General features: G+C 37.9%; 2 protein-coding genes across 2 annotated transcripts in view; one reads left to right on the top strand and one right to left on the bottom strand.

Moving 5' to 3' along the window:
- The first annotated feature begins 1 nt into the window (after position 1).
- Positions 2-6,393, top strand: LOC106088876 (uncharacterized). The gene is made up of 4 exons (XM_013254584.2): positions 2-157; positions 216-415; positions 487-606; positions 6,180-6,393. The coding sequence occupies exons 1-4, from the start codon at positions 11-13 to the stop codon at positions 6,379-6,381; spliced, it is 669 nt and encodes a 222-aa protein (XP_013110038.2). The 5' UTR covers positions 2-10; the 3' UTR covers positions 6,382-6,393.
- Positions 6,394-6,468: 75 nt separating this feature from the next.
- The window catches only part of LOC106088890 (acetylcholine receptor subunit alpha-like 1), a 133,407-nt gene continuing 112,109 nt past the window's right edge, over positions 6,469-27,766 (bottom strand). Inside the window, exons 9-10 of the mRNA XM_013254598.2 lie at positions 24,770-25,041; positions 6,469-23,289 (exon numbers count right to left, since the gene is read on the bottom strand). Of these exons, the coding sequence (XP_013110052.2) occupies positions 23,083-23,289; positions 24,770-25,041 (479 nt within the window). The 3' untranslated portion in view covers positions 6,469-23,082. The remainder of the gene's footprint in view (positions 23,290-24,769; positions 25,042-27,766) is intronic.

Below are 27,766 nucleotides of genomic sequence, written 5' to 3'. Positions count from 1 at the left end.
ATTGAGCGTAATGCAACATTTTTGGCTTGTGACAGTGACATGGTGTGTTGTAGTGGGCGTCGGGGCGTCACCAGATCTAGAATCCAGCAATTCAACACAAGTACTGCTCAGTCGTCGTCGAAGATATGTAGCCTTTCCGGAGGGTTCTTCAGTCTCGGTATGTTGTCGGCGGCGATGTTGAAACTCATTTTGCAATAATTTTCCTTCTTGCACAGGCTGCTGTTTGCATGTCCCTTGGCGTCATAGGAAATTCAAATTTTCTCGCTTATTCTGTGAATTGGGGCGTTGCATATGATTTGCCTACCTATGAATGGGCGCGCCAGCATGCCAACGGGTTCGCCTCTGACACTAAGGCCATGGTCCAAAGGAGATCTCGCAGGGGGTTGTATCAAAAACTGGAACTGCTTATAGACAAGTAAGTGTTGATGTGGCTTTTGATCGTTTCCAGATTGAAGGTAAACTGAGTTTTGTGTTTTTTCTTTTCAGCATGGGTTATCCTGGCAAGGCGTGCATATCTCGAACTCTCTGCGAAAGTGTGGAGCTTATTAAAAGTCTACGCTATCGCAAAGGCAACATGATCGAAGAGTTGATGAAGACTATATTCAGGTATACCAAAAATATGTTCACTCAAATTCGGTATTAAATCTTTTGTATTAATATAAACCTGAATATGGGGAACAAGGCCTGTGCACCTTGTCGCTGAATGTATGGGCTTAGATCCCTGCAAAATCATTACACAAATTTTTCAGTGGTAAACTCTCTCTTAGGAATGGCGACACTTGTGAGGTTATGAGTCGTAAAAAACTTCTACTACGTAGTGTCGGCAAAGAAAAGGACGTTCCCATTTATTGGACTTTAATTTAAATCGAACCGCGCTCATTGATATGAGAAAAGTATGCCCGCTGTTCCTTTACGGAATGACCATGGACAAATTTGCATACAATCTGTATGTATTTCAATCCAGGATGTTGTTAAAAATCAAGGCTAAACTTCTGAGGGTGCAGTCATTTCAGCGCTGCTACAGAGTCTTGTGGTTGATGTGATTCTTTCAGATTGGAAGTGATAGGGGTCAAGATGTGTTCTTATTACAAAATACAAATTTTGCTAATGAAGATACCTCTAAGGAACAGGAGTAAACATATGAATGAGTGCAGTCCGATTCAAGTTTAAGCTCAATGATAAGGGGCCCCTTTTTATAGCCGAGTCCGAACTGCGTGCCGCAGTGCGACACTTCTTTGGAGAGAAGTTTACATGGCAAAGTTCCTCACAAATGTTGCCAGCATTAGGAGGGGTAAACCACAAGTGAACATTTCTTCTGACGGTCTCGCCAGGATTCGAACCCAGGCGTCAGCGTCATAGGTGGATATGCTAACCTCTGAGCTACGGTGGCCTCCTTCTTCTTATTAAGGTGGATCAATTATTTATGCGACAAAGTACATAGCGTTTTCAGAGTGATATGTAAAAAATTTCGTGATGATTGGATAATAAATGCTATCTCAATTTAAAAAAAAGAAAAGACGGACGTACAAACGATGAGTTAAGAAATCACGGACGGACGGACACATTTAAGGATTCTTCAGCTGTTTCTTCTGGCCGTAGAAAAAACATTGGACGGACTTTGTCCCTATTAACCAAAAGCTCGATTTTGATGTGGGGAAGATGATGAGACATTGGAGAATTTCCTATGACATTGCCCGTTTTTTGCAGCTAACATACATCGGCACTTAGATGGGAACACAATACCAGATGTGAACCAAATTAGGGGCTTGGACGGAAAACAATTAAGGATTTTGTAAGTAGCACGGAATTCCTAACTAAGATATTCTTTTTCGAGGTTACTATTTAGTATTTGGAGCGCACAACAAGCTGATTACAGACTTGAGTGTATGTCCATAGGGGTATAAGGCGGATTAATATCCGCATCCTCTTTTCAACATAACCTAACCTATGCAATCACGAGGAAAAGAGTTCATCCCAACTAATTATGCGCAAATTATTATTATTTGAAATTATAATTTATGTACTGTTGGGGGTGGAGGCCACCGTAGCGCAGAGGTTAGCATGTCCGCCCATAACGCTGAACGCCTGGATTAAAATCTTGGCGAGACCATCATTACATTTTTAGTGGTGGCTATCCCCTCCTAATGCTGGCGACATTTGTGAGGTACTATGCCATGTAAAAACTTCTGCTCAAAAGAGGTGTCATTGAGCTTAAATTTCGGACTGCACTCATTGGTATGGGAGAAGTTTGCCCCTGTTCCTTAATGGAATGTTCATGGGTAAATTTGCATTTGCATTACTGTTGGGGTGTAAGTTCACTCTAATTTTTATTATGCGACAAAATTGAATATTACCAACTAGTTTGTTGGAATTAGAAGAAGTACTAGTTTCAGGATCAATTGGTTACTTCAATGAGTTGCTTACGCTGAAAGTAAACAAAAGTGGAACCAGTTGTGATTACTAAGGAATTGGTGAATAAAACCGTTTAGGACCAGCCGCCTGGACTGCTGGTTTCTTGGCAAATTTTCTTAGTAATCGTCGTAGATTTTGATTAAGATTATCGCTTGGGGTTTTTTATCTTGATCCACACAAATTTACCCACCTTATGCTACAGATCTAATCTTTCTCCGCCAGAGTAAATTTCACACATTTCACCCAGGTGCTGTTAGGTGCACTGGATGCGGTGTGAAGCAGGATGAATACTAGGCATACCGTTTACATATAGGAAATTACGGAATTCAGATTATACACACTGCAGGGTGCACAGATACAAATAATTCTGAGAAACAACAAATTTTGTTGAAAAAGCGACGACGAAATTTGTTAATTTTCCTGCAACAATTTGTTTTGAATCGCAGCGTCCGAAGGTACATTGAAAGGCATTCTTCGCAAGCCAACATATAACAACAATATATACATAACCAAGACAAAAACCATTTAACCAACTTCGGTGTGGTAGAGTTTCGTCTTTTCCAAGGAGATCATTTTATTCATGATGAAATAACTCCATATGCTTTCTTTTACAGAAATAAGTGTCTCAATCAAATTCAAATGTACAAAAAAGCAAAAACTACTCTTAAAAATGTTTTTGGAATACAAAATACATATTTTTTTAGCCGAATTTTCTAAAATAATTTTAAAGTCTTGTGTTACAGTACGCACATTTTAACAACAAACTCAACAAAAGATTTTGTTGCAAATCCAAAGAATTTCAATAAATTTGTGTGTCAAGTCTCTGTGAACCTACTTCAACAAATAAAGCCTTCAATTCAATGCTAAAATTCGTTGAGAATTTTAGGTTTCACATACAAATTTGGAAGTTGGCTTTTTCTTAGAGTTATATTTTCTGTGTGTAACCTAAAACTTGTTTTAATCGGCATCAATTTCTAGGCGTGATTGTCAATAACATATTGGACTGCAATTTTAACAGCGGTCCCCGGGTAGTGAATGCGTTTGTTGTTCTTTACTCATGGTCGAATCTAAAAGGCAGTAGTCGGAGTCAACGTCCTAGATAGGTACATTGCTGTATGGTGGTGGTTATAACGCGGCTGTAATGTTTGGTGGTCGGTGTCTTGTAAGGGATCTAAATAAGTTAAATTGGGTTGCCTTGAGATGCATGACTGGAACTATGGGCACCAATGCTATAAGACCCTGGAGGCTATGATGACAATCCTACCACTCGATTAGCTTAAAACAGAATCGGCAGAGAGGACCCGTGTTTAGACTAGTGCAGCTCGGCCTGTTTGGAAGAACTTCAGCTAGATTTACCCGACGAAGGGATTGCAGGTAGGTCAATGTTTTTTTTTTTCAAGCAGGCCGCGGTAGCTTAAACTAAGCAGTGTTCTCTCTGCTAATTCCCCTCATAAAGCAACCAACGTACCAATCAGGTAGGATAAGATGTAGTAGACGGTGGCTTAAATATTAAGGTACCGACTTTGGCTGAATAGCTGAAAGTTTAAGATTTACGAAAATAACTAATTTTCATATGGGTTTGAGATAGAGAACGGTTGTAATACTGGTTGTATATCTATTATGGTGAACTTGATATAAGCGAGATCAGCATTTTTCACCAGAAAGCGGATATGTCTGGGAGATCGATTGAAAACTTTTTTTTGTCAATGCTGTATGTATAACCTCCGCTGTAAGAAAGTTTTCATGGAATTAAAGAGTGTTAAAACCAATAGTACGTGCCTTATCTTCTTATATATATAAATCAATTTGTGTTTGTTTGTCGGCTTGTTTGTTTGTGTGTTCCTTATAGACTCAAAAACGGCTGAACCAATTTCCATGGTGCATAGTGATCCCGTGGTGAAAATAGGGTAGAGACCCCTCTTCAGATATCAAAAAAAAAAAAGTGGTATCCAAATTTCGGATGGGGTACCTAGGGGGACCTTCCCAACCTAAAACCTACCAAATACATATTTAAACCAATCACGACAATATGGGACTCAAATGAAAGGTATTTAGGATAAGAAAACGGGGACCATCCCAACACCCAAAACACAACTAAATCGAACATATTTACCGACCATAGCAATATGGCACTGAAGTGAAAGGTATTTGCGAGTAGAATACGAATCTGATATCCAAATGGGGTACCAAGTTTCTGGGGGTCCACTCCTTCCCCAAAACACCCGCCAAACAGGACTTATTTACTGACCATGGCAATATGGGGCTCAGATAAAAGGTATTTCAGTGTAGAATACGAATCTGATATCTAAATGTGGAGTCAAGTGTTTGGGGGGCCGCCCCTCCCAAAAGTCCCAAGCAATATGGGACTCAAATGAAAGGTCTTTGGGAGTAAAGCAGGAATCTGATATCAATATTCGGGAAAAAGAGTCAATGGGGCCACCCCATAACACCACCCATATAGGACGTATTTGCTGACCACTGCAGTGTGGGGCTGTAATAAGAGGTATTTTTGAGTAGAAAACGAATTTGATATATATATTCAAGGCCAAGTCACTGAGTGGCCGCCCCATCCCCCAAACAGGCCATGTTTGCCGACTATGAAAATATGGGGCTCAAATGAAAGGTATTTGGGAGTAGACCATGAATCTGATATCAACATTCGGGATCAACTGTCATCACAGGGTCGTGCTCACCATTCACAGTTACTTTAAGATTCGCATGATCTTTGAAGAAGTACCGCTTCTGGTTGATCTTCACTCCATAAAATGGAAGAAATGCGCGATGAAATTTCTTAAGAGAACACGTATTTTGATAATAAAATTCAATAATTTGCAAGCGTTGTTCGTTTGTAAGACGATTCAAGGTTAAATAATAGACCAAACTGAAGATGTTTGACAGCGAAACAAAACACGAAACGTGCGTGAGCTGTTTAAACCAGTGTTTCCAAAAAGATAATAGCTAACAAACCAAGCTTTATTGTGGTAAATAAATAAAATCAAATGAAGGGGGATTATTATGCTGTGCATTTTAGCAATGTGGCTTTTGCTTCTACTTTAGCCTCATATAACATAGGAAAAGTATTTTAAAGACCAATAAGTTCTACATTTTGGCAAATCTATACCAATTCACCTCCGACATCCGCAAATTTTCTCGAATAACCCGTTGGTGTATTTTGTGTTTAAGGAGTGATCATGGAACCAAACATAAACCTCAAACTTACAGTTAAGCATATGTGAACCAAGTTGGATTGAAATCGAGGGTGTGACCTATAAGCACTCTTTTGGCAAAACTTTGAATATAGCATTCGATTTTTTTAACAATTTAATTTGATTGATCTAATTAAAAATTAATTGAAAATTTCAATAATTTTTTTGATCAATTTGTTAATTGAATATGCAAGTTTTTTTAATTGAAAATGTTTTCGATCACCTTTTCCAAAATGTCTTATTGATATTATAATGTTTGTGATTGAAGCAGTTTCAATTAAAAGATTAATTGAATCAATAATTTTCGTGATTGAAATCGATTTTTGTTTTTCTGCATAGGTGGCCACGCCTGTTCTAGGTTACGATCATAATTTTCTGTGATGAAAGTACCGCTATAGCCATTACTGGACAGTAGTAAGCTTCTCTGTTCTCAAACATTTTTAAAATTTACTTAAAGAAAAAATAATCAATCACAACGCTCATTTCCCCTCATCTGTTGTGTGAAAATTTTATTTATTGGCTCACATCGAATTAACAGCAAGATTATCTAATGCCTTTCAGATTTCCATCCTATCAATTGACCAATGAGGAACCTGACGATCACCATTTTTATGCGCGTGTTCAGCGAAGAGCCAAGCGATCGAACATCGATTGTGCCTTAGAATACTCAGAGTGTGATTTTTCTTTGCTGGATTTGGCATTGGGAGGCTATTTAATGGCCTTGTCGGAACTGGAAATGCAGACGAAAGCTGCCTTCATGTGAGGCTTGACCCCATTCTAGGAGATTAATGCGAAATAAAAGACTTGTGTGATTTTTTTTTAAAACAAATTATTTTCATTTTACTTTTTTTTGTTTTATTTAATAATAACGCGTAACATTTATATAATAATTATTTTTGTTATTCCTTTTCGGGTTTGTATTATTGTTGTTATCTGTTATTTTTTTGTTTTGTCTTTGCCATTAGTTTAAATTTCTTAAATTTTTGTGTTTTTTTACTCGTTTGTTTAAGTTCACATTTTGTTTGTTCTGTTTTTTGTTTTTTGTTTTTCGAATGATGAATTGTTTATTTTTGTAGTTGTCTTTTTTGTGTTGTTTTTTGTTTTGTTTAGTTAATACTTAATAATGCCATAATTTCTTGTTCTTATAGTTAGCCTAGTGTTGTTGTTGATTTGCCTTCTTCGTTTTGAGTTTTTTTCTGTTTTGTTTATGCATCTTCGACTTTATGTTTTTGTCTTGCTTTTCGTTCTGTTTCTTTTGTTTTGTTGTGTTGAATAAGTTCAAAAAATGTTGAAATTTATTATTTTTTAAATAATAAATCCTTGCATTCATTGTTGTTGCATTTTTTTTTTTTAATTTTTTTATAATTATTAGTCTATAAAATTGTTTTTTTATACACATGCGGCGTTTCTCATCTTCTCCTTTTGCTAATTTTAAGTGTATGTTTATGTGTATGTGACAGTGTAGATGTGTGTCTAATGCAGATGTGTGTAAGTATGGCTTTGTGTTATTTTTTTTTCATCCATTCATGTTTGACAATTTTTCCATTCCGTTTCCTGTTTGCATTTCTGTTCAGTTGGCTATGTGTAAGTATGCGTATGTGTTTCCCTGTCTGTGTGTGTGTGTGATTTGTTTACATGTTGACAGTTTAATTGTTTGCTTTAAATTTGTAATTCATATGTGAAATGTAAATGCATTATTTTGTTTGTTTTTGTTTTGTTTTAGTTTTCCTTTTTTTTGCTTTGTTTCGCTTCGTATCTTTTGTCCTAATAATTAAGAGTTGTTTTTTTTTTGGTTTTTTTTCCTTGGTTTCAATGCGTTTTTGTTAAAATACATTAAACATTTATGATGCTTACTTTAATTAAATAGTTGTTGTTGTTGTTGTTGCTGTTTCTGTTGCTATTGTGGTTGATGATGTTGTTCCTATTACTCTGTTGATTCGTTTGCATTACCATTTTAATGCTTAATGTTGTACGAGGCTATGTTTTTGTTGGCCAATTTTTCTTATTTTCCAATTTTTGTATTTATTTTGCTTTGAATATACAAAGGCTAACAAAAAAGTAGCAAAAAGCTTCTGGCTACAATTGTAGCTTAATAGGTTTTTTTTTTGTAAGAAACAACAGTTTTATTAATTCATTATTAAATAATGGTGTGAATAGGTTACAACTTGCAGCTGTACAAATGCAAATTTGTATTAAAGAACAGGGGCAAACTTCTCACATATCAATGAGTGCCGTCCAATTCAAGTTTTGAGTTTAGTGATAAGGGAACTTCTTTTTATAGCCGAGTCCGAACGGCGTGCCGCAGAGCGACACCTCTTTGTGGAGAAATTTTTATATGGCAAAGTACCTCACAAATTTCTCCACCATTAGGAGGGGATAACCACCGCAGAAGTTGTTTTTCTGATGTTCCTGCCAGGATTCAAAATCGAGCCGTTCAGCGTCATAGGCGGACATGCTCATTAGGAGAGGAAAAGCACCGCTGAAAGTTATTTTCTGATGTTCTTGCCAGTATTCGATCCCAGATGTTCAGCATTATAGGCGGACATGCCAACTAGAACTGGCAAAATATCGATGGCACTATGGGTATTTTATTTTTTGTGTGAATATCGATTGATACTTTTTTTAGCGAATTGAAAAAAAAATAAGCCATCCGACACTGGTTGGATCCTTTAAGATACAATGCACCTATAGAGGGCGTAATTTTCATCCGATTGGACTAAAATTTTGTAAAATGACTTCGAACTAAATAAAACGTCAGTTTGTAAATTGACATTGCCTCTAAATGAATCGATCTATCATCTTATTTTCGTTTGACATATAGGCGATGGGAAATTAACCATATTATCGATATTTATTCTTAGAAATATCGAATGTTGTCAAGTTCTTTGCGCGGTATCTCTTTTTGGGCAAACAAAGAATAATTGAAAAGAATAGTTACGCTATTGGAGATATATCAACCCTAAGTAAATTGAATGTGGAAGACCATAGCAGAAGTCGTTGGGTAATATTTCACTCCATGCGAATAAGAATTGCGCCTTTTAGGGGCTAAAGAAGCATATTCGGTAGATCGGTTTATATGGGAGCTGTATCAGGCTAGAGATCGATTAAGACCATATTGGACACGTTTGTTGAAGGTTATGGGAATAGCCGTTGTACAAAATTTCAGCAAAATTGTATAAGAATTGCGCCCTCTAGAGGCTTTAGAAGTGAAGATGCCAGATTGGTTTATATGGCAGCTATATCAGGTTATGTAGCGATTTGACCAATATTTATCGCAGTTATTGAAAGTCATAACAAAACACTTCATGCAAAATTTTTAGTGGTTCAAGAAGTTAAGATCCAAGATCGGTTTATATGGAGCTATATCAGGTTTTAAACCGATTTGATCCTTATTTGGCAATGTTGTTGGAAGTCATAACGAATATCTTTATGGCAAATTTCAGCCAAATCGGATAAGAATTGCGCCCTCTAGAAGCTCAAGAAGTCCAAATAAACAGCTGTAAAGTAGCGGCGACGAAGATAACTACTAATCAACCCTTCGCGAAGGTATGGATAATAATAATTCCATTGAATAAATATATAAACCATACTTATTCGGGCGACATTAGTGAATCAAATACCTTGTTAATCAGCTGTGTAAATCCGAATCTTGGGAAGCCACCACCATGGATTCTGCTAAAAACACAATGTGCATAATTTCAGACAAATCGGATGAAAATTGCGGCTTCCAGGGGCTCAAGATGTTAAATCTGGAGATCGGTTTATATGGGAGCTATATCCTAATCTAAGCCGATATGGCCCATTTGCCATCCCCAACGACCTTCATCAATATAAGGTATCTGTGCAATATTTCAAACGGCTAGCTCTACGTGTTCGACCACTACCGTGATTTCGACAGACGGACATGGCTAGTTCGACTTAGAATGTCAAGACGATCAAGAATATAGGTACTTTATGGGGTTCTAGATCAATATTTCGAGGTGTTACAAACGGAATGACTTAGTTTACTCCATCCTATGGTGGTGGGTATAAAAACATTAGATCGTTTTATATAGAAGCAATGTCAATGCACAGACCAGTAAAACCCAATTTAATAAGTCATTTGAAAGTCATGAGAGAAATTATTGTACAATTTTTTGTCCAATCGGATGATAATTGCGCCCTCTTTAGGCGTAAAGTGTCTTAGAGGATACAGTCGAGACCGGACGAAAAAAACGCTAGAAATACATTGATTTGGTTTCACTTATCAGCAATTTTCACTTAAGCGTAGTTCTGATAAGTGCAATTTCCAGTTTCCAGTTAAGCAATATGAGCATAAATGCAAGCAAATTTTCACGTGAAAGTACTAATAATGTATGAAATATTTTGAGTTGAAAAGGAGTGATGCTCGGTAGAACTTTTTAAGAGTCAAGGATAACCATAAGCTATATATTAAAATTTGTTTTTGCAAATTTTACTGATGATGCAATTTTTTTTTTTTTTTAATTTCAGATGGTTTCCCATAGAGATAACTTTTTCACTTATTTAAGAATTTGGGGTGTAAAAACTTTTTCAGATTAGCGATATTTTCTCTTAAGCAAACTCAATTGCTTTGTCTAACACCAAAATTAAATGGTTCAAGTTTCACTTAAGCGGGATTTTTCACTTTTCAAGTTTCGTTTCGTCTGTACATTCAGTGTCGGAACTCTCATTTCTGTTAAATTTTGCAAAAAATATGAACTTTGGCAATATAATCGATAGGAAAAATATCAATCGATATTCAGACAAAAAATAAAATAACGACAGCGCTATCGATATTTTGCCAACTCTAGTTCAAAGGCCGATTAGCAGTGCACTGGCATTATTGTTGGAAGTCGTAACAGTAAACTACCAGCGAAATCGGACAAAAATGGAGACTTGGAAGGGCTCAAGAAGTCAAGTCGAAAGACCACTTTACGTAGGAGATATATCCAAATCTACACATCAATAAGAAGTATGTTTTCGAAATGTTAAGCCGCTGGCTCGACGCGTTTTATCGCTATTTTGAGTTCGACAAACGGACGGACGGACGGACATGGCTAGATCGACTTAGAATGTAAAGGCGATCAATAATACATAGGATAGCTGATGCGAAGGAGGCTTTTGTATTGCACAGGTTAGCATGTCCGCCTATAACGCCGAAGGCCTGGATTCGAATCCTGGCGAGATATATATATTTGGCTGACATATAGACTCTAAGCCATTTATGGACAAACTAACACATGTGCACATTATTATCAAGCTCATGGATTTATTTCCATTTGTATGTATACATTAAAATACAATAGTGTGTATGTATTTGCCCATTGCTACGCTCAGCATCCGGGTTTCAGCTAATATTAGTCTCTACTAGCAAATCTTACAAAGGTCTTCAACTTTATTTTGGTGTTATCGGCTTCAGCGTATGCTGTATCACATTAAACATTATGGAATTCATAGTTAGGATCTTCGCTTACTATATAGTTGGATAGGAGGTGATACCCTAACATAGTCATGGTTTCGCGAAGCTGCATGAGTCTTGGTGGAATTAAATGGTAGCTGAAATACTTGCGTCGCTGGAAAATATTTTCGCCAGAATTTTAATTGGTCGACGCACTTGAACAATTTTAGTCCATTGTGATATAACAGGGGCACTCTGAAGCGACAGACAAACGTCTCAGCAGGACATAAAACCCGTGAGCTCATATTGAGTTTAATTTTTTATCTTGATATTTCTGAGATGGGGAAAAGAGGATCCTAAAAATATGCAATGAAATTGTCAAACCAAAAATGCATTTCCTTTATTGTGTGTGTGACCCTAAAAGGGTTAGAGGAGCCAACTTTACTAGGACTTGAGGCTAAATGCCAACGTTGATTTATACATTGCCATTGCCTGTGTTGTTGTTTTTTGATTTGCCCTCCACTTTGTTTTTGGTTTTTGTGGAGCTTTTGTATATTCAAAGCGAAATGGAATTTCAATTCAGAATTTACATTTTAAATTGCTGCTAAAAAGAGTGTGTGAGAGAGAGAGAGAGCAAGAGTACTTTCTTGCTCTTGTGGTTGTTGTTGTAGTTATAACTGATGCTGTTGCTGGTATTGTTACTTGTTTTCTTGGTTATTGTGTTGTTGCTACTTATTTATTCAATGGAATGCATACAAAAAATATATGTATGTATGTTTGTATGTTTGTAAATGTTGATGTTGATGTTAATGTGGGTGTGTTTGTTTTATGTATGTACGTTTGTTTGTTTGCATGTATTTATGTATTATTTACCTAAGTTTCACTTAAATCAAATTTACATTCATACATCATCATTCATACATTATCATGATTAGCCCCATAATAATGATCATCGCCAACTTTATTTTGTTTCTTGGTTGTTTTTTTTTTTGCTTTTTTTATGGGGAAGGGGGAGGGGGATTTTGTTTAAAAAAATTTGCTTTAACCTAATCTCAATTTGTTTATTATTATAATATAATACACTCACAAAAATCGCTTAGTAATAAGTTCAAAGTTATATGTATGTCATGTTTGTGTTGCATGGAGTATGTTTTCTATGCATTGATGTGTGGGTGTGTGTGTGTTTAAATGGCTATGTATAAATGTAAGAATATGCGAATGGGCCAATCTGGCTGTCCTTAATTTTCTATATTACAAAAGTTGAATGCATAATGAATGGCGTGTTTGTTGTTGTTGCTTTTCTCTTTTAGCGAACATGAGAGGGCAGGGACTGTGAGAAGCGTTAACCCAGCTAAGAGTTTTTAGAAGCCCGGAATAGTCAAATGTAACGTCCAGCGAGAAAACAAAGTTGGGAAATGACTTACTGAGAAATACATGTCGTTGTTTGCTTAATGGAATTACAACTAATTGCTAATGACGTTGCGAGGTGTTACGTTTGACTAATTCCGCCTTTGGTTGCCCTAAGTGGCAGCTGGTGAAGGGTTTTTGTTGCGGGTGGCATGATGGCGAGTGTTGTGGATCGTAAAGATAGTTTTCTTCAATCACAACCCTAGCGGAAGAAGTAACATTGATTTGTTGTTGTTGTTGATTTTTAAATTTATTTATTTATTTTTTATTTATTTGGTTTTCATTCTAAAAGTACCCGTTTTGGTTTTTGTTTTCATTTAAATGTTGCTGCTGCTGCGTTTTTGGTGTTGATTATTAAAAATACATACATTTACGCTATGCACTTAAACTAATGTCCTTGTTTTGTTTTTGGTTTTGTTTTGCCTGCTTGAAAATGTTTGGTGTATTCATGATGCACGTGAGCTAGGCGTGGGGTGTGGTGGGGTGGGGTGGTGTGTGTGTGTGTGTGCGCGTGTGATTCAAGCTTCTTGTGTTCTTTGGAGATGATATTATTTTTGGTATTTTGTTATTTTTTTTTTGCATTTCACTTGTTTTTGCTTAATGATCGAAATTGAAACCGATACAATCCAGTGCTGCATGTTCATTGTTTGTGTAGATGTCTCAAAAATCAATAAAGCCAAAATTATTCAAAAGCTAAAAACTTAACACTTTGTGTTTTTCTTTTTTTGTTTGTTGGTTGGGTAGGTATGTACACATATGTACATTGGCAAGGCAGCGCTCATTTGCATGTTTTGTTATTTAAGTGGCAAAAATCTCAAGAGGCCCAAGGGAATGCAACACAACGAAGATTCGCAATAAAAAGGCTAGGCTCCAATAAGGACGCTGTGGTGAGTGCTAATGAAACAGAGTGTGAGTTTGCAAGTGTGACTGGGAGAGGGAGGAAAATTATTGTTTGAAGTACGAGTACAAAAACAATGGGAGTGAGATAGTTTGTGGGGTGTCCCCCTCAATTGGTGCAGAGCTAAAGTGAAAGAGTGATAGGAAGAGAGTGAGACAAAGAGAGAGAGAGTTAGAGTTAGCTATTGCTTCTATTGTCAGGTACTTTAATTAATAATGACTTGATGGGAAGGGCGTGATAGAGATCACACTGCCTTTCATAACCGGGTGCGTAGTTACTTTTTTTGGCATGATTTTCAATGTGTGTACTTCGGGATTATATTTAAGGCGAATTAAAAAAAAAACATTGTCTCCCTCTCGGGTGTTTTTTTTTTTCTTTTTTCCAAGCATTGAAATAAACGTTAGACTGAAATATTCCTTTTAGTCGGCACTTTAGTTGGAAATGAAGTGAGTGTTTAATGGTTTTAGGCGAGGGGCGGAGAGGAGTGTTTTTTTTTGTATGGAGCAGGAGGCTTGCGTGAGTGTTCAGCTGGAGGGGATCGGGGAGGGATGGTCTCCTCCGGTTGGTATGTGTATGTGTGTGTGCTCTAGAGGCAACAACGACCTTTCATTTGGAAGACTTTTGATTTTCTTTTTTTGTTTTTGTTCATAAATCAGGGTCACGCCGCAAATTCTCTGTAGATTTTGTTTTGGTTGTTTTTGTTTTAGTTTTCTTGTTTGTTTATTTTTGCTTCAACTACTACCTCTGTGTTTCGCAAGTGATTTACAACACAAAACTATGCCACAACAAAAAGGGGCAAAATAAAACGAAATGAACCCAAGTTAACGAGAGTGGCAATAAAGCTTAAAAATAAGCATCGAAAGCGAATGTAGAGCAATTTCGTTGTTCATTTCCATGGCTGTTTTTGTTGGTTGGTTAGTTGGTTGGCACATTTAAAGTTGCTGTGGAGTAAATTCATTCATTTGTTGTTGCTGCTGCTGTTTTCATTATGGCAGCAGTGATGGCTGCTTAACCGTGTGTTGTAGGCAATCCACATACATGCATATGTATGTATGTGTCATATGGGAGCAAATTGCATTTGCATATGTTTGCATGTGAGTGTGTGTGTGAGTCCTTAAAACGAAATCATCATCATTTGTCGGTGTTGTGTACATGGGGTTTTGCATTGGCTGTCATTTTGTGGGGCTTCATAGAGCCATGCCTCGAGATGCAGTTAAAATTGGTCACTTTTTTCTTGTTTGCACTTCAAATTGGCTGTTGTTGTTGTGCAGTGGCAATTTTGTAAAATTCATTCAATACAAATGTGCTTAGCAGATGATAAGAAGTGGCATTGAAATAGAATGAAGTTCGACCAATGACCATAAAAAACCAATTCGAAATATTTGTTTTAATAATCCTAATAAGGTTCCTAGTTCCGAGACATTTTCGAAATATTAATAGGTAATTACTTTCCCTTTCAAAATCTATGTATTTCTCTACATTAGAAATGTGGAGGCCACCGTAGCGCTGATGTTAGCATGTCCGCCTATGACGCTGAACGCCTCGGTTCGAATCCTGGCGAGACCATCAGAAAATTTTTCAGCGGTGGTTTTCCCCTCCTAATGCTGGCAACATTTGTGAGGTTTTATGTCATGTAAAAACTTCTCTTCAAAGGGGTGTCGTACTGCGGCACGCCGTATGGACTCGGCTATAAAAAGGAGGTCCCTTATCTTTGAGCTTAAAATTGAATCGGACAGCACTCATTAATGGAATGTTCATGGGCAAAATTTGCAAATTTGCATATTAGAAATATTCTGAATATGAGACGGGTTTCGAACAGTTTGCGATTTGTAACCTACATAAATTTTATGTAGGGAGGGTCTTAAAAGCTGATTAATATCTCCTTTACTTTAGAAAAACAGACATTGAAAATTCAATTTTCTCAAAAATGCTTTTTTTCAGACAATAATGAACACTTTTTTGAGCTTTTAAAAATGTTCCCGAACCATTCCCTAAAGGAAAGGCGGAGCGAATTCTCTGATAGCTATGACTTCAGCTAGATTCTGGTTTTGATTCAATGGTAAAAGCTAAGGATCTCGACATAAATAAATCCCCAAGCCCGGATGGCATATCATCACGTGTTCTATGCAAGTATTCTTCGACGTTCACTCGTCCTTTATGTAATCTTTTCAACCTTGCTTACCGTGCAGGTGTTTTCCCGGCGCGTTGGAAGATTATGAACGTGCAGCCTATCCCCTAGAAGGGTGAGGCGTCCAGCCCTGTGAATTACCGGTCAATAGCATTGCGCTCCGCGCTTTCCAAGGTTATGGAAAGCATGGATAATCACCATCTTGTGAAATACTTAGAGTCCAATGGTCTTCTTAGCGACCGACAGTATGAGTTCCGCAGAAATCGCTCCACAGGTGACCTGATGGCATTCCTGTCGGAACGTTGCAGTCGCTTTACAATCGTCAATATCTATCGACGGTGTAGATATCAAGCAGTCAGAGACTCTTGATGTTCTGGGCATGAAGATGAAATGTGATGTCCGTTGGCCAACCATGTATTCAAAGAGTCGAAGGAAGCATTCAAGTGCTTGGGCCTTCTTAAGCGGTGTTATAAATATTTCACTCCCTCTGATCTTCTTAATATCTATACTGGCCGGAGCTTCAAATCATCCATGGAGCTGCTTGACCGTGCTCCGAGGCGGACGTTGGTTTTGATTGGAGATGGCAGGGTATCCAACTCAATTGTTTCTCTTGAACGTCGTCGAAATGTGGGTTGTGTGGCGCTGTTCTATCGATTCTTATACTTCTTCTGATTCCTGACTTGAGGTTGTTTGTTAGAAGTACAAGATTTTCTAGAAGCTCACATCGGTTTGTAATCGATTGGCCAGCCGAGCGGACCATGCACTGCCGAGAGAATTGTTTTTTCACAAGGACGGTTTGTATGTGGAATCGACTTCCGGCAGATGTCTTTCCCGTTACCTACGACATCCAGAAATTCAAAATAAACATCAATAAACAATACTCCGTCTTTCCTCCCTCCGATCGTTATCTATCTTCTCCAACGCAATGCACTGCACATATAAGGGACATGCAGGGGTGTTGATTGATTATAACCAAAAAAAAAAAAAGCCCCGAGAAGGACCATTTCAGCCGTTATTCAATAAGAAGTTCACTGAATATAATTAACGGGGAATTAAAAAGAAGGTTTTGTGGTATTGGGTTTTGTTTGTACAGTCAGACCTAAATTCTGGCTATTGCATATCTAGCCACAGTCTCAAAAATTCATATCTTAACCGATTTTAGTATAAGACATGGATTGCAGCGCGAGTGAATGATATGTCTAGGCCAGGCCTAGCGGATGCAAAAAAAGAAATGATATAAGGTCTTGAAGTCGCCGCTTTTTCCCGCTGGGTATCTGGACTTGTGAACAGTGGGACAACCCAGCGGGAAAAGGGGAAACTTCGAGGCCTGATATTCCTTGTGTTGCATTCGCGAGGCGTGGTCTCCGAATTCCTTGTTTATACTTTTTTTTTAACATTGAGCGACATTGTCAGGTTAGTACTTGTCTTTCGCGGTAAATACATGGCCTAAAGAAGGACTGAAGTACTGCTTCAAAACATCAGAAGTTCAACAGACACTCACATTAGAGCTGGCAAACTATCGATGGCACTATCGTATCGCAGTGCGACACCTCTATGGAATGAAGTTTTACATGCCGGCATGCCGTTCGGACTCGGCTACAAAAAGAAGCTTAAACTGGAATCGGACAGCAATCTTTGATATAGTTTGCCCCTGTCCCTTAATGGAGTGTTCTTGGGCAAATTTGCATTACTAAGTCATAGCGGTTAGGGTCTAACTTAGTTTCATCCTTATTCAACCGCTAACATTTCCGGTGACTGGAAAGTACGATGCCACATTTGATGGAAAAAACTAGTTTGTGTTTTAATGTGGCATTTGCTGTTCAAAGGCCCAATATGAGTTATGGGAACTTTGCTTCGTCATCTTATAAAATCAGCATGCTGACTTCAAAGATTGATAAGTCAAAGAGCCAAAACTTCATGAGTTAACAAATTTTCATGCCATCATGTAAAAAACTACAAATGTCGTCGATACGAGTTAGTAGAGAACAATTTAGTTTTTTTTTTTTCTTTGTCAAAGGTATTGCAACCCATTATAATAACACCTTAAAACATGCATCAATTGTACATCACTCAAATGATTGATTTACATCTAAGAAAATGATATTCCATTGACAGATGTAGGCAAGACTATACTTTTTTTTTTTTGAAACATTCACATTAGAATGCGGTCATTGCAATCGATGGCAAAATACCTATTTTTCGGTATGTTTGTATGCCATATCACCCCCTATGTGCTGGAAACCACAGATTGACGATACCACCACATTTTAATGATGGTGCTAATTTTTTGGTGTTTTTGTTCAAGTTAATCAAAACAAAAAAAAAAATAAAATAAAATGAAAAAAGTTCACTCTGTAAGCGAACTTGCCCTGTATTTGCTTTGGTGTTTGTTTATACAATTAATGAAATCAACGAGCTCAAAAGTGGACCATCCCCAGCCATGCTGATGGTGCAGTGTTCCAAATGTCACTGCTCACACAGAACTCATGGCGATGGTTGTAATCAAAACCAAAACAGAATAAAAAAAAAATAAAAATCTGTCAAGTGTATTGGTTTTTGATTGCATGAAGGTTGCCTGCTAATTGCTGTATCCTTTTGGCATTTGTCAGGGGAAGCGGTTGGTTGATGGAGTTGTTGTTTTGTTGCTTTGCATTACTAGCTAGCTACCATACATCATCATTAGTAAATTTCTTTGGTTTTGGCTAAATGGGTTTAAAGGGTGTGCGTATGCGTATGCGTATGCGTATGTGCGTGTGAGTGTGTGTGTGTTTTTAGTATTTAATTTGTTAAAAACATTTAGAATTGATAACGCTAAACCTTGTTGTTGACACCTTATGTTTGTAGTGTGGGTGTGTGTGTGTGTGTGTGTGTGTCGGTGCGTGTGAAAATGATGTATGTATACATTTACAAATGAATGAAGTCTTTTTCGGAAAGGGAAATGCTAATGATAACGATGCGGTTTGGTGTAGTGGTAGTTGTGGTGTTGTGGTGTTGCTAGTGGTGTTGTTGGTGTGAATGTCAGAAATTATGGCTTATACATACATTTATATTTATTAATATTTTTGGTTTTGTTTTGTTTTTTGTTTATTAATTACAATCTTACCCACAATGTTAACTTCGAACCCCGTTTATAATTTGTCAATTTTATTTCAATTGCATGTGTGAGTGTGTGAGTGTGACTATGTATGTGAATGGTGGTGTGTTCTTCGCATGATTTGTATGAGCTAGCGTTAGAGTGAGTGATGGAGTGAGAGCGAGAGACAGTTATTCAGAGAGTGAGAGAGAGAGAGAGAGAGAGAAAGTTTAGTTTCACTTTACGTTGACTAGTTTTGTTTTCCTTGTCTTTTTTGTGGCAGTTTGTTTTTTTCCTTTTTAATTAACATTTATATATATATATATATATAGTTTTTATCATTATTATTATAATTATTATCATTATTATAATTATTATTAGTAATCCTAAATGTACAAATAATTGTTGATTTGTTTTTGTTTTTTTTTTATTTTTTATTTTTGTTTAGTTTAATTTTTTCTGTTGTTCTTGTTGTTGTTGTTGTTGTTATTACTTTAAATAATGCTAATTATTTTACAAATAAACACAGTATGTGGCATTTGTCTTTTGCAAAGAATTAACAAAAAGGAGAAACAAACAAGAATATCTTAAACATAAAAACAAAAATTTTATTACACGTTTCAACAAATGTCATTTAGGAAATTCATTTTACAAAAGTTTTGCTTTGTTTTTATTTTTTTTCTTTTGCTCGCTTTTTAGTGCAACTTTGAGTTAGTCACTGTCACGTTTTGAGTGTGGAGGGGATATGGGGAGGTAGGGCGTGGGGGTGGGGGTTTTGGTTTGGGTTAGCGAAATTAACAAAATAGTCTAATTTGTAACGTTTCCTCTTTTATTTATCTAAAAACACAACCAATGAGAGCATATTATTGTAAAGTTTTTCTTTTTTTTTTCTTTTCTATATTTTGTTCTTGTTGTTGATTTTTTATTAGCGTCTTGTTTATATTTTTGCTTTTGTGGCGAAATGATGTTATAATTATTTATTTAGTATAATGATTAGTGAGTTTAGGTGTGTGTGTGTGTGTGGTGATTAATACTTTACTCGTTATTGATGATTATTTGGATATTCGGTGAATAAAAACTCGAAAAAACCAAAGGGGCCAAACGATAGGAACTGATAGAGGACTGTGGGATAGGGGGGTTGCTGATCGGTCGGACGCATGATGATGATGATGGCGATGGTGAAAAAATGATTTATCTTACAAATTTCGTGGGTTTGTGTGTGAGTGTGTGTGTGTTTTTGGTTTTTTTGTTTTTTTTTTGGATTATTATTATTATTTCCGCTGATTGTCTAAAGTTAAAAAACCCAAAAGGAAAAAAGTCATTAGAAAACGGATTTGTGAAAAAGCTCAACAAAATCTTGTTGTTGTTGTTTTGCAATTGCATTTGTTTGGATTTTCATTTAGCAGTTGTTGTTGTTGTTATTGGGTAGAAATAGTAAGTATTTACAATAGAATTTGCATTTATGGCGCATCTTGTATGTGTGTGGGCGTGTGTGTGTGTGTATGATAGTGAGTGTCGACGACGAGTGGCAAGATCGTTTGTACATTCACAAGAACCTTAAACTAAGTGGATTTGCTTTTATTGGCATTTTGACTTTTCTATAGGTATTTTCCTTTTCTAGTCAATATCAATTTCGAGATCAGCCTTTGCTTGATTTCTTTACAGAGAGAAGGAGTGGGGGTGTACGTACACTGGCTGGTGTGGTGGTGAGCAATTCCATGTGATGTGGTGTGTGTGTGTGTGTGTGAGAGAGAGAGACTGCGCGAGACCATAATTACGCTGTTTGTTCTCTTTTGAAATAGAACCCTAAGGCCCTATGCCAGCGAGAGACAATTGAATGCCATAAGTATCGGTAGTTTTGGGTCTTTGTGTGCCTTTAATCTGCTCTTTTTTGGATTTGTTTTGGGTTTTTTCGTTTTGTCTGTGTCTGTGTTTGCCTAATCCTTCATTTATATTTAGTTATAAGTTATTTTTCATTCATTAATTGGAATTTTATTTCAAAAATTTGTTTTAGCATTTATTTTTGTTGTTGTTGTTTTTTTTACATTTATGTTACACTAAATGTTATTGTTGTTTTTTTTTTGGAATTTTTCAAGTTTTTGTTTTTTTTTATTTCAAGTTTTTTTGTTTTGTTTTGTCTTTTAGTTAAATGTAAGTTCTTTAAAATCTAGGTTGTTTATTAAAAAAATGTTAACTTTTTGTCCACTTTACTTTTGCATTTTTACACTTAGAAGGTAATTTAATTACTTATCTTTTGTTTTTAATTTTCTTGTGGTTGTTGTTGTTGTTGTAGTTTTGATGTCTTGTTTTTTGTTGTTGTTGTTTTTTGGCTTTCTATAGTTTATCCTTTTGGTTTGTTTGTCTTAAATTCATTGTGAAAAATAATAATTAAAAGAAAACACACACTGTTGTTTGTTGGTTGGTGTGGTTGCTTTTTTTTTTTTTAAAAGAAAGTTAAAAATAATTCAATACAATACGTGTGTGTTTCTGTATGTGTGCCGTTCATTCGAATGACGCCTTATGCTAAATAAGAAAATCGCAATCCATAGATATCACTGATAATGAATGTCCTTCACAGCGTATGGCAAGCACGCCCGTGTAAACGTTTTCTCCTTCTTGCTACTCACCCCAATGGTGGTTGTAAGCCAAGGGCCGAACCAGTCCGTAAGCCAATGAAGGTGCTTATTAACATATTCATCCACCGCACAAAAACATTTTTCAATTAATTTTGAATGTTGGCAAACATCAATCAATTGGGGAATTTCAATTAATCTCTGGCCACTAGCATTATTTTAATGCCCCACCCTACCATATACAGTCAAAAGAGTTGGGGCGGGTGCTTGCTCCCCGCCCCGGTCGGTTGTCCCCAGCATTGCCATGTGCACACAGTCTGTCTGTTAAGCTACCTACTCGCATGAGTAGTCAATTCCATAAAAGTGTCCATACGCCTTTTGGGCCAAGTCTTTGATGGCTAAGCTGCTTGAAGATCTCTTACCTATACTGCCGATCCTTTATCCCCCACATTCGTTTGCTAGCTAGTCCCCCGCGGGGAGAAAGGGAAGACTCAAGTGCAGGCCCTTGCCATTGCTTCAAGAGTTCATGTCATACAAAGATCTCTGTTCACAAGGCAGAGATTAGGAGAGTGAGAGAAGAGATTTAGTTGGAGTATGCTGTTGATTTTAGTTGTGTGTGTGTGTGTGTGTGTGGGTGTGTTTGTGAGTATGTTTTTGTTTTTGCGAGGGTTATTCGAGTCTCAGTAATTTATTGACATACATACATATCTATAGAATTCGTTGATGTGCTTAAGCTTTTGTTTGTTTCGATAATCGTACTTAACTAATTTTTGTGTGTGGGTGTGTGTGTGTGTATGGTTGCTTGGTAGGTTGGCTGGTGTTGTGTGGTGAATTGTGAACGAGTCTGAGTGTTTAGGTGTGTGACTGAGGGCGTTTTGTTGGTTGCTTTGCGAGACTGAGACTGAATGCGTCCTCTGTGCTGTTTTGCGTTGCTTTTGTTCTTGTTTGATGTGGTAAAGGAACTCGTTTTGGATTTTTTGCTGTTTGCTGTTTGTTTGCATGTTTTATTCTTTGTCTTTGTTTGTTGTTGTTGTTGTTGTTGTTTTTATTGTTGTTTTATGGCACAATACACATGAATACATAGTACGTGCAATCTCATTTATGTGTGTAAATACACACATTACACCAAATTGAAATCGCATTCGCATGGCAATCAATTCCAAAGAGGGTGGGGACGAGGGTGGTGGTAGTGGTGGCGTTAGTGTTGGTGTTGTTAGTAAATGGCAAAAGAATGCGAATTGATGGCAGGATTGTGCTTTGTTTTGGAGTTCTCTGCATTGTCAGTTCGTCGTGGCAGTTGCTGTTTTTTTTTTTTGTTTTGGTAGCTCTTGTTGCATATGGAGGTGTATTTGTGACAGCAGAGGGGAAGGGTGGGCAAGCAGGGGACAGTTTTTGTGATTTTCGGATGCTCTTCTTTGGCACAAAATGTGGAAAAGGTGTTGTTGTGAAATGGGGTGTGTGGGGATCGGGGAGTGCCTAGTTGGAGGTGGTGGTGGTGTGTGCGAATTTCTATTTTTCATTGATTGATTGACTACAATGCCTGCAATGCAATGCGATTAGCTTAACACTGAGATGCTGCGCTGTCGTTCATTCATTCATTCATTCGTTCGTTCATGCCTAAATATGGAGGGGTTTATGGATGACAGTCAATAGGTGGTCGTTTTTGTTGCCTGTTGTTTTGCGACGGGACATCTCAGCGGCTGTGTTGTTGTTGTTGTCGTTTTGTGTTTTCCTTTGGTTTAGACATGAGCTGTATTGAGCCAGATTTGGTATTGGATTAAAACTATTCCTAATCTTCATTATCAAATTCTATTTTGATCACTTGCTCTCCTATATCGAACTCGAGTGTTGTGTTATTGAGTGGCTCCGCGTTCACCTCCACAATGACAGCTGGATATTATCCACGATCGTCATCGCGAGCGGCGAACAGGGTTCGCAGAGACCTGATGAGAATATTCCACCAGCCCTCTGCGAACCCAACTGGACGCTATAAACTGTTTTCGCTGCCCATTTTCAGCAGTTCGAACTTTTTCTTGGCAATCTTCGAATATAGAATATCGATTGGCTGCGACTGATCGTACAAGCTGGGCGCCTGCAAAATAATCCACGCAGTGCCCACCACACAAGATATGGCGAATATCCACAGGAACAATCGATCCAACACCATGGCCACATATTTCCAATCCTCTTCGACCTGTAGTGAGAACAAAAAGACAAACACACAAATAGGCATGAATATGTTAATTTCAGATTAAATTAATCAAGAGTTAAGTAGGTTCTTGGACTATTAGGATTAAATTTGTACAGACTGAAAGCATCGTAGCAAATTTTGGCGAAAACCGCAAATCTCAAATCCCAAACCCCAAAGTCTATAGGGCCCTCTGGCGGTGGCTTTATGAACTATTTCATGGCATGGAACTTTTTTTGTTGGGTGTACTTGGAGGTAATCTTGGCCTTTAGAAGGCCACACAAAGTCAAAAATGTTTTGAAAAATTGGGTCGACCGAATGGTCTCTACATGCCCCTGTGCGAAAATCATCTGAATAAAGCGGTGTTGCAGCATTTGCCGGAATGTTTAGCCATATCAATTAAGGCAAAACCAACTTTTTTGCTTATAATCGCTTTCTCGGTTTAACAAACTTCTGTCAAATCGCATAAAAAATTCACCCTATATGGGGCTCACGAAGTCCAATCGGAAGAACAGTTTATACATTACTTTTACTTTAGATGGCCATTTAAGAAAATGTATTCATCTAGCCGAACGTAGACTAGATTTTCGAGCGTATTCATCTTCTTCTTCAATCTCTGACACCTAGTTTCGGGATGAGTTTTGGTATTTCCTTTTTGCGTCTTCTATTATGGTCGCCTTCAATACACTTCTCTGATGCCAACTATCGCAACCGTTGTATTTTTAAGCGTTTCACTATGCTATCGTTCTCTACAGCTCATGGTTCATACGACGCCTGCATTGTCTATTAACACAAACTGGTTGACATGGTTTAATGAAGGATTTTTCTCCCAAACACTCCAAGTACTCCTCATCAACTTTTGTAAGTATCCATGCTTTGGAGCCATATAACAGAAAGGGTAGCATCAGTGTATAGTGTAATTTTCGCCTGCTGAGAGATGGCTTTGCTCCTAAACTGCTTGCTCTGTGTAAACATATAGGAGCTATGTCTTAACATGGGTCGATTTGACTCACTTTTACCCCAAATGACTCAACATTCATTGATAACTATTTTTTAGTTATTAAGTGGGGATAGGTTTTTTTGTTTGGAAGAGAACATGCATTCATCAGACGGACTTCTATAAATCGACTTAGAATTTCATGGCTCTCAGGACTATAAGCATTTTTACGGTCTTAAATCCGGGGCTGCGGAGTTTGAGTCGGAGTCGAAAGCATTATCTTGCAAAGTTCGGCCGGGCCGAATCTTATATACCCTCCATCATGGATCGTCTTTGTCAAGTTCTTTGAATGACTTTTTCAAATACATATTGTCGTGGCTGCTGAAAGTCATAGAAAAACACCACATCCAAAAATTCAGGCAAATCGGGTAATAATTGCACCATCCAGATTAAGGCCATACTTGGTACAGGCATTTGCACTCTCAACATTCAATGGTTTAAAATATAAATATTTACGATTTTTTATCATGCAGTTGTTGTCATACTTACACTTTCGAATTTGTCCTTGTTCTTCATGTGCTGGGCTATGAAGCGGGATCCTTCGATTGTTTTCTCCATTTCACCCAAATACGGCTTGTCGAATGTTGGACTGAGATCTGCCGGGCAGCAACTAGGACTTAGATCTCCATTAACAGTGGTCGGACTGAAGAGATCATCATCGGCTCCCGGCAATGGCAGTGCTGAAGGCAGGGGTGGATCTCCAAAACACGGAGATATACCAGCGGTACCGACAAATTCGCCAAAGCGTTGGGCGGGAATTGCTGCAAAAAAGAAGAGGTACACAATTCAAATATGCTACAATATGCTGCTAGCAAGCCCTTAGATATTGAGGCTACCCCGTTAAATATAGCTCCTCGTAAATAGCAAATCATTCATTGTTGCAATGTTTCCAGACTAAGTAGCATTTACATTAAAACAAAACGAAACCTGAAAATCACAAGCCAACATAATCTCCAAAAACACCACAGCTGACAATGTTGAACGGAAATAATGTCATGGGTTTGTTGTGCTGACGCTAACAGAGAAGAAAGACAGAGTGACATTGTGTGTGTGTGAGAGAGAGAGAGAGAGAGACGTGTCTCGACTGGAAATGCGGATAAGGAAGCGGAAATGGAAGTTCATTTTGCAAAGAAATGTTTGCTTTGTACTCGCCACACTCTACTGCAGGGAACTGCAGCATTCGTGGCACACTGAGGGACCGAATGCTTGGCTGACAGCTTTAGAGCTGGTATTGGTTTTAATTTAAAAACGGATTAAGTGAACACACTCACACTTGAGTGCGTGTGAATGAATGCCACAGCAAGCAAGTGTGTGAGTGGGCATGTGTGTGTGTGTGTGTGTGAATTCAATTGTGGAGTTTTTCACAATCAAGTATGTGGGATTAGGGGAAAATTGAAAAACATGTCTTGTTCGTTCTTTCCCTTTCAGAATTGTGTCAGTTTTTGATGCTGCTATTGCTCGCTTGCTGTTGTTGTTGTTGGTGGTGGTGTCTCCCTAAAATGTGCTGTCTGCACGAGTGTGCCTTTGAATTTGCGTGGAGTTTTTTTTTTTGCACATGCTACTGCAGACATGGGTAATGCCTCCACTCACACGTCGACAAGAGTAAATTGAAAATGTCCACATAAAACTGTCAAAGGAAACACTTGGTCACATACACGAACACACACACGCACACTTTTAGGGGGGCTCCTATTTACTATGAGCATATGTTCATGTCAAACCCTGTGTTCGTTAATCCTTTCACGCTCGTCGAGCAAGCAACAAATTTGTGAGAAATGCTTTCAATTTAGAAATGATAAATATCCAGATCAGCAGCGCAACTCAAAGGAACGAAGAATTACCAATCGACTCTAACATAGGCTGCTGGCACCAGCAAAAGCGATAGGCTTATCGTACTGTCGCGCCATTCCAAGTCGGCCCACCCACTGCAAACGTTTTCAGCTACAATGGCCGCCATACCATGCTCGTGTTGTCTGCTTTAGCCTCTGAGCTCAGTGAAATATTCATAAATCTTTGCACAATCTGGAAGACAATAATTCTTGCACGCATTAACAAAGTTTTAATGTTATTTCCGCTTCAAGAACTATTTGGAACAAGGCAAAGTTGTTCCGCTGGATTCGCCCCATAGCGACGGTGATGGCCACGAGTGCATTTGTTTGGCCCATTTGATTAGTTTGTTGGAATCCTTCCTGGCATTTGAGTAGATAATTACAAGTTCAAAGACTTTTTATCTCAAACAGCCAAAATCATCGCCTTTTGCTGGGCAAAGTCCGACCGACCATATTTTAGCTGGCAATTAATGATTAATGGTCAGTCAGCTGATTGGCGTTGAGAGCTAAGCCAATGAGAAAATCAGTAAAATGGATAGCATTTGACCCGTGGATAGCATTTGACCCGTCCTTGGAATGTAAAATTTCCCATCAACATTTCATTAAGGAACCGGGGATATTTTTCTCGTATCAATGAGTGCAGCACGGTTAAAGTTTAAGCTCAATGATAAGGAGCCTACTTTTTTATGCAGTGTCCGAACGGTGTACCGCTTAGCGACACCACTTGGTAGAGAAGTTTAAGCATGACAGGATACCCCACACATGTAGCCAGCATTTGTAAGGGGAAAACCACCGCTAAATATTTTTCTGATGTTCACGTCGGTATTTAAAAACAGGCGTTCGGCGTCAAAGACGGACATGCTATACTCTGCGCCACGGTGGCCTCCCCTTTGAATGACTTTTCAAATATATCGGGTGATAATTGAGGAAGCCACTGTGACGAAGAGGTTAGCATGACCGTCTATGATGCCGAACGCTTGGTTTCAAATCTCACACCTTGTGCAGAACTTCAGCCAAATCAGATTAGAGTTGCTCCCTCTAGAGGCTCAAGTTAAATCAGGCAATCGGCTTATATGGGAGCAACATCAGTTTATTTGCCGTTTTGAGCCATACTTGGCACTTGACCTCCACTTTGCTATCGCTTGTTAGAATAAACGTCTCAGTCATAGTACCCGCCATGACAGGTCACTGCCTGCTCGAAAAACATGCATAACGACTGAAGATTGCCAGCAAGACTTTTGCCGAAGTTCTGAGAACATCGAAGAAGAAGAGACTATAGAACCCCTTCTGTGTGTGTGTGACGCACTAGCAGTCAGAAGAAGTTCCGCTCTAGATTCTCATTTCTTTAAGAACTTTTTTGATTTAGCGGATGTGAACATTTGCCAGTTGTTGGGTTTTTTAAAGCGAAGGGTCTTCCTTCTCCTTTTTCTGAGGAATCACAATGGTTGAAAAGATCTGACACGGCTATTGGAAGTCATAGAAAAATTTTCATAAATAACATTTGTGCAAAATTTTAAGAGCCTAGCTTTACTATTTTGAAAATTAGAGTGTTTTCGATGGACATGCATATGGACGGATATGGTGAGTTGGACCTAGAACGTCCAGATGATCATAAATATACGAGTTTATGCTTTGTTTTGGTCTCAGATCAATGTTT

The sequence above is a fragment of the Stomoxys calcitrans genome, chromosome 2 (genome assembly GCF_963082655.1).
Source record: "Stomoxys calcitrans chromosome 2, idStoCalc2.1, whole genome shotgun sequence".
Lineage (NCBI taxonomy): Eukaryota > Metazoa > Arthropoda > Insecta > Diptera > Muscidae > Stomoxys > Stomoxys calcitrans.
The sequence above is the reverse complement of the archived record's forward strand: the minus strand, read 5'-3'. Positions and strand labels throughout refer to the sequence as shown.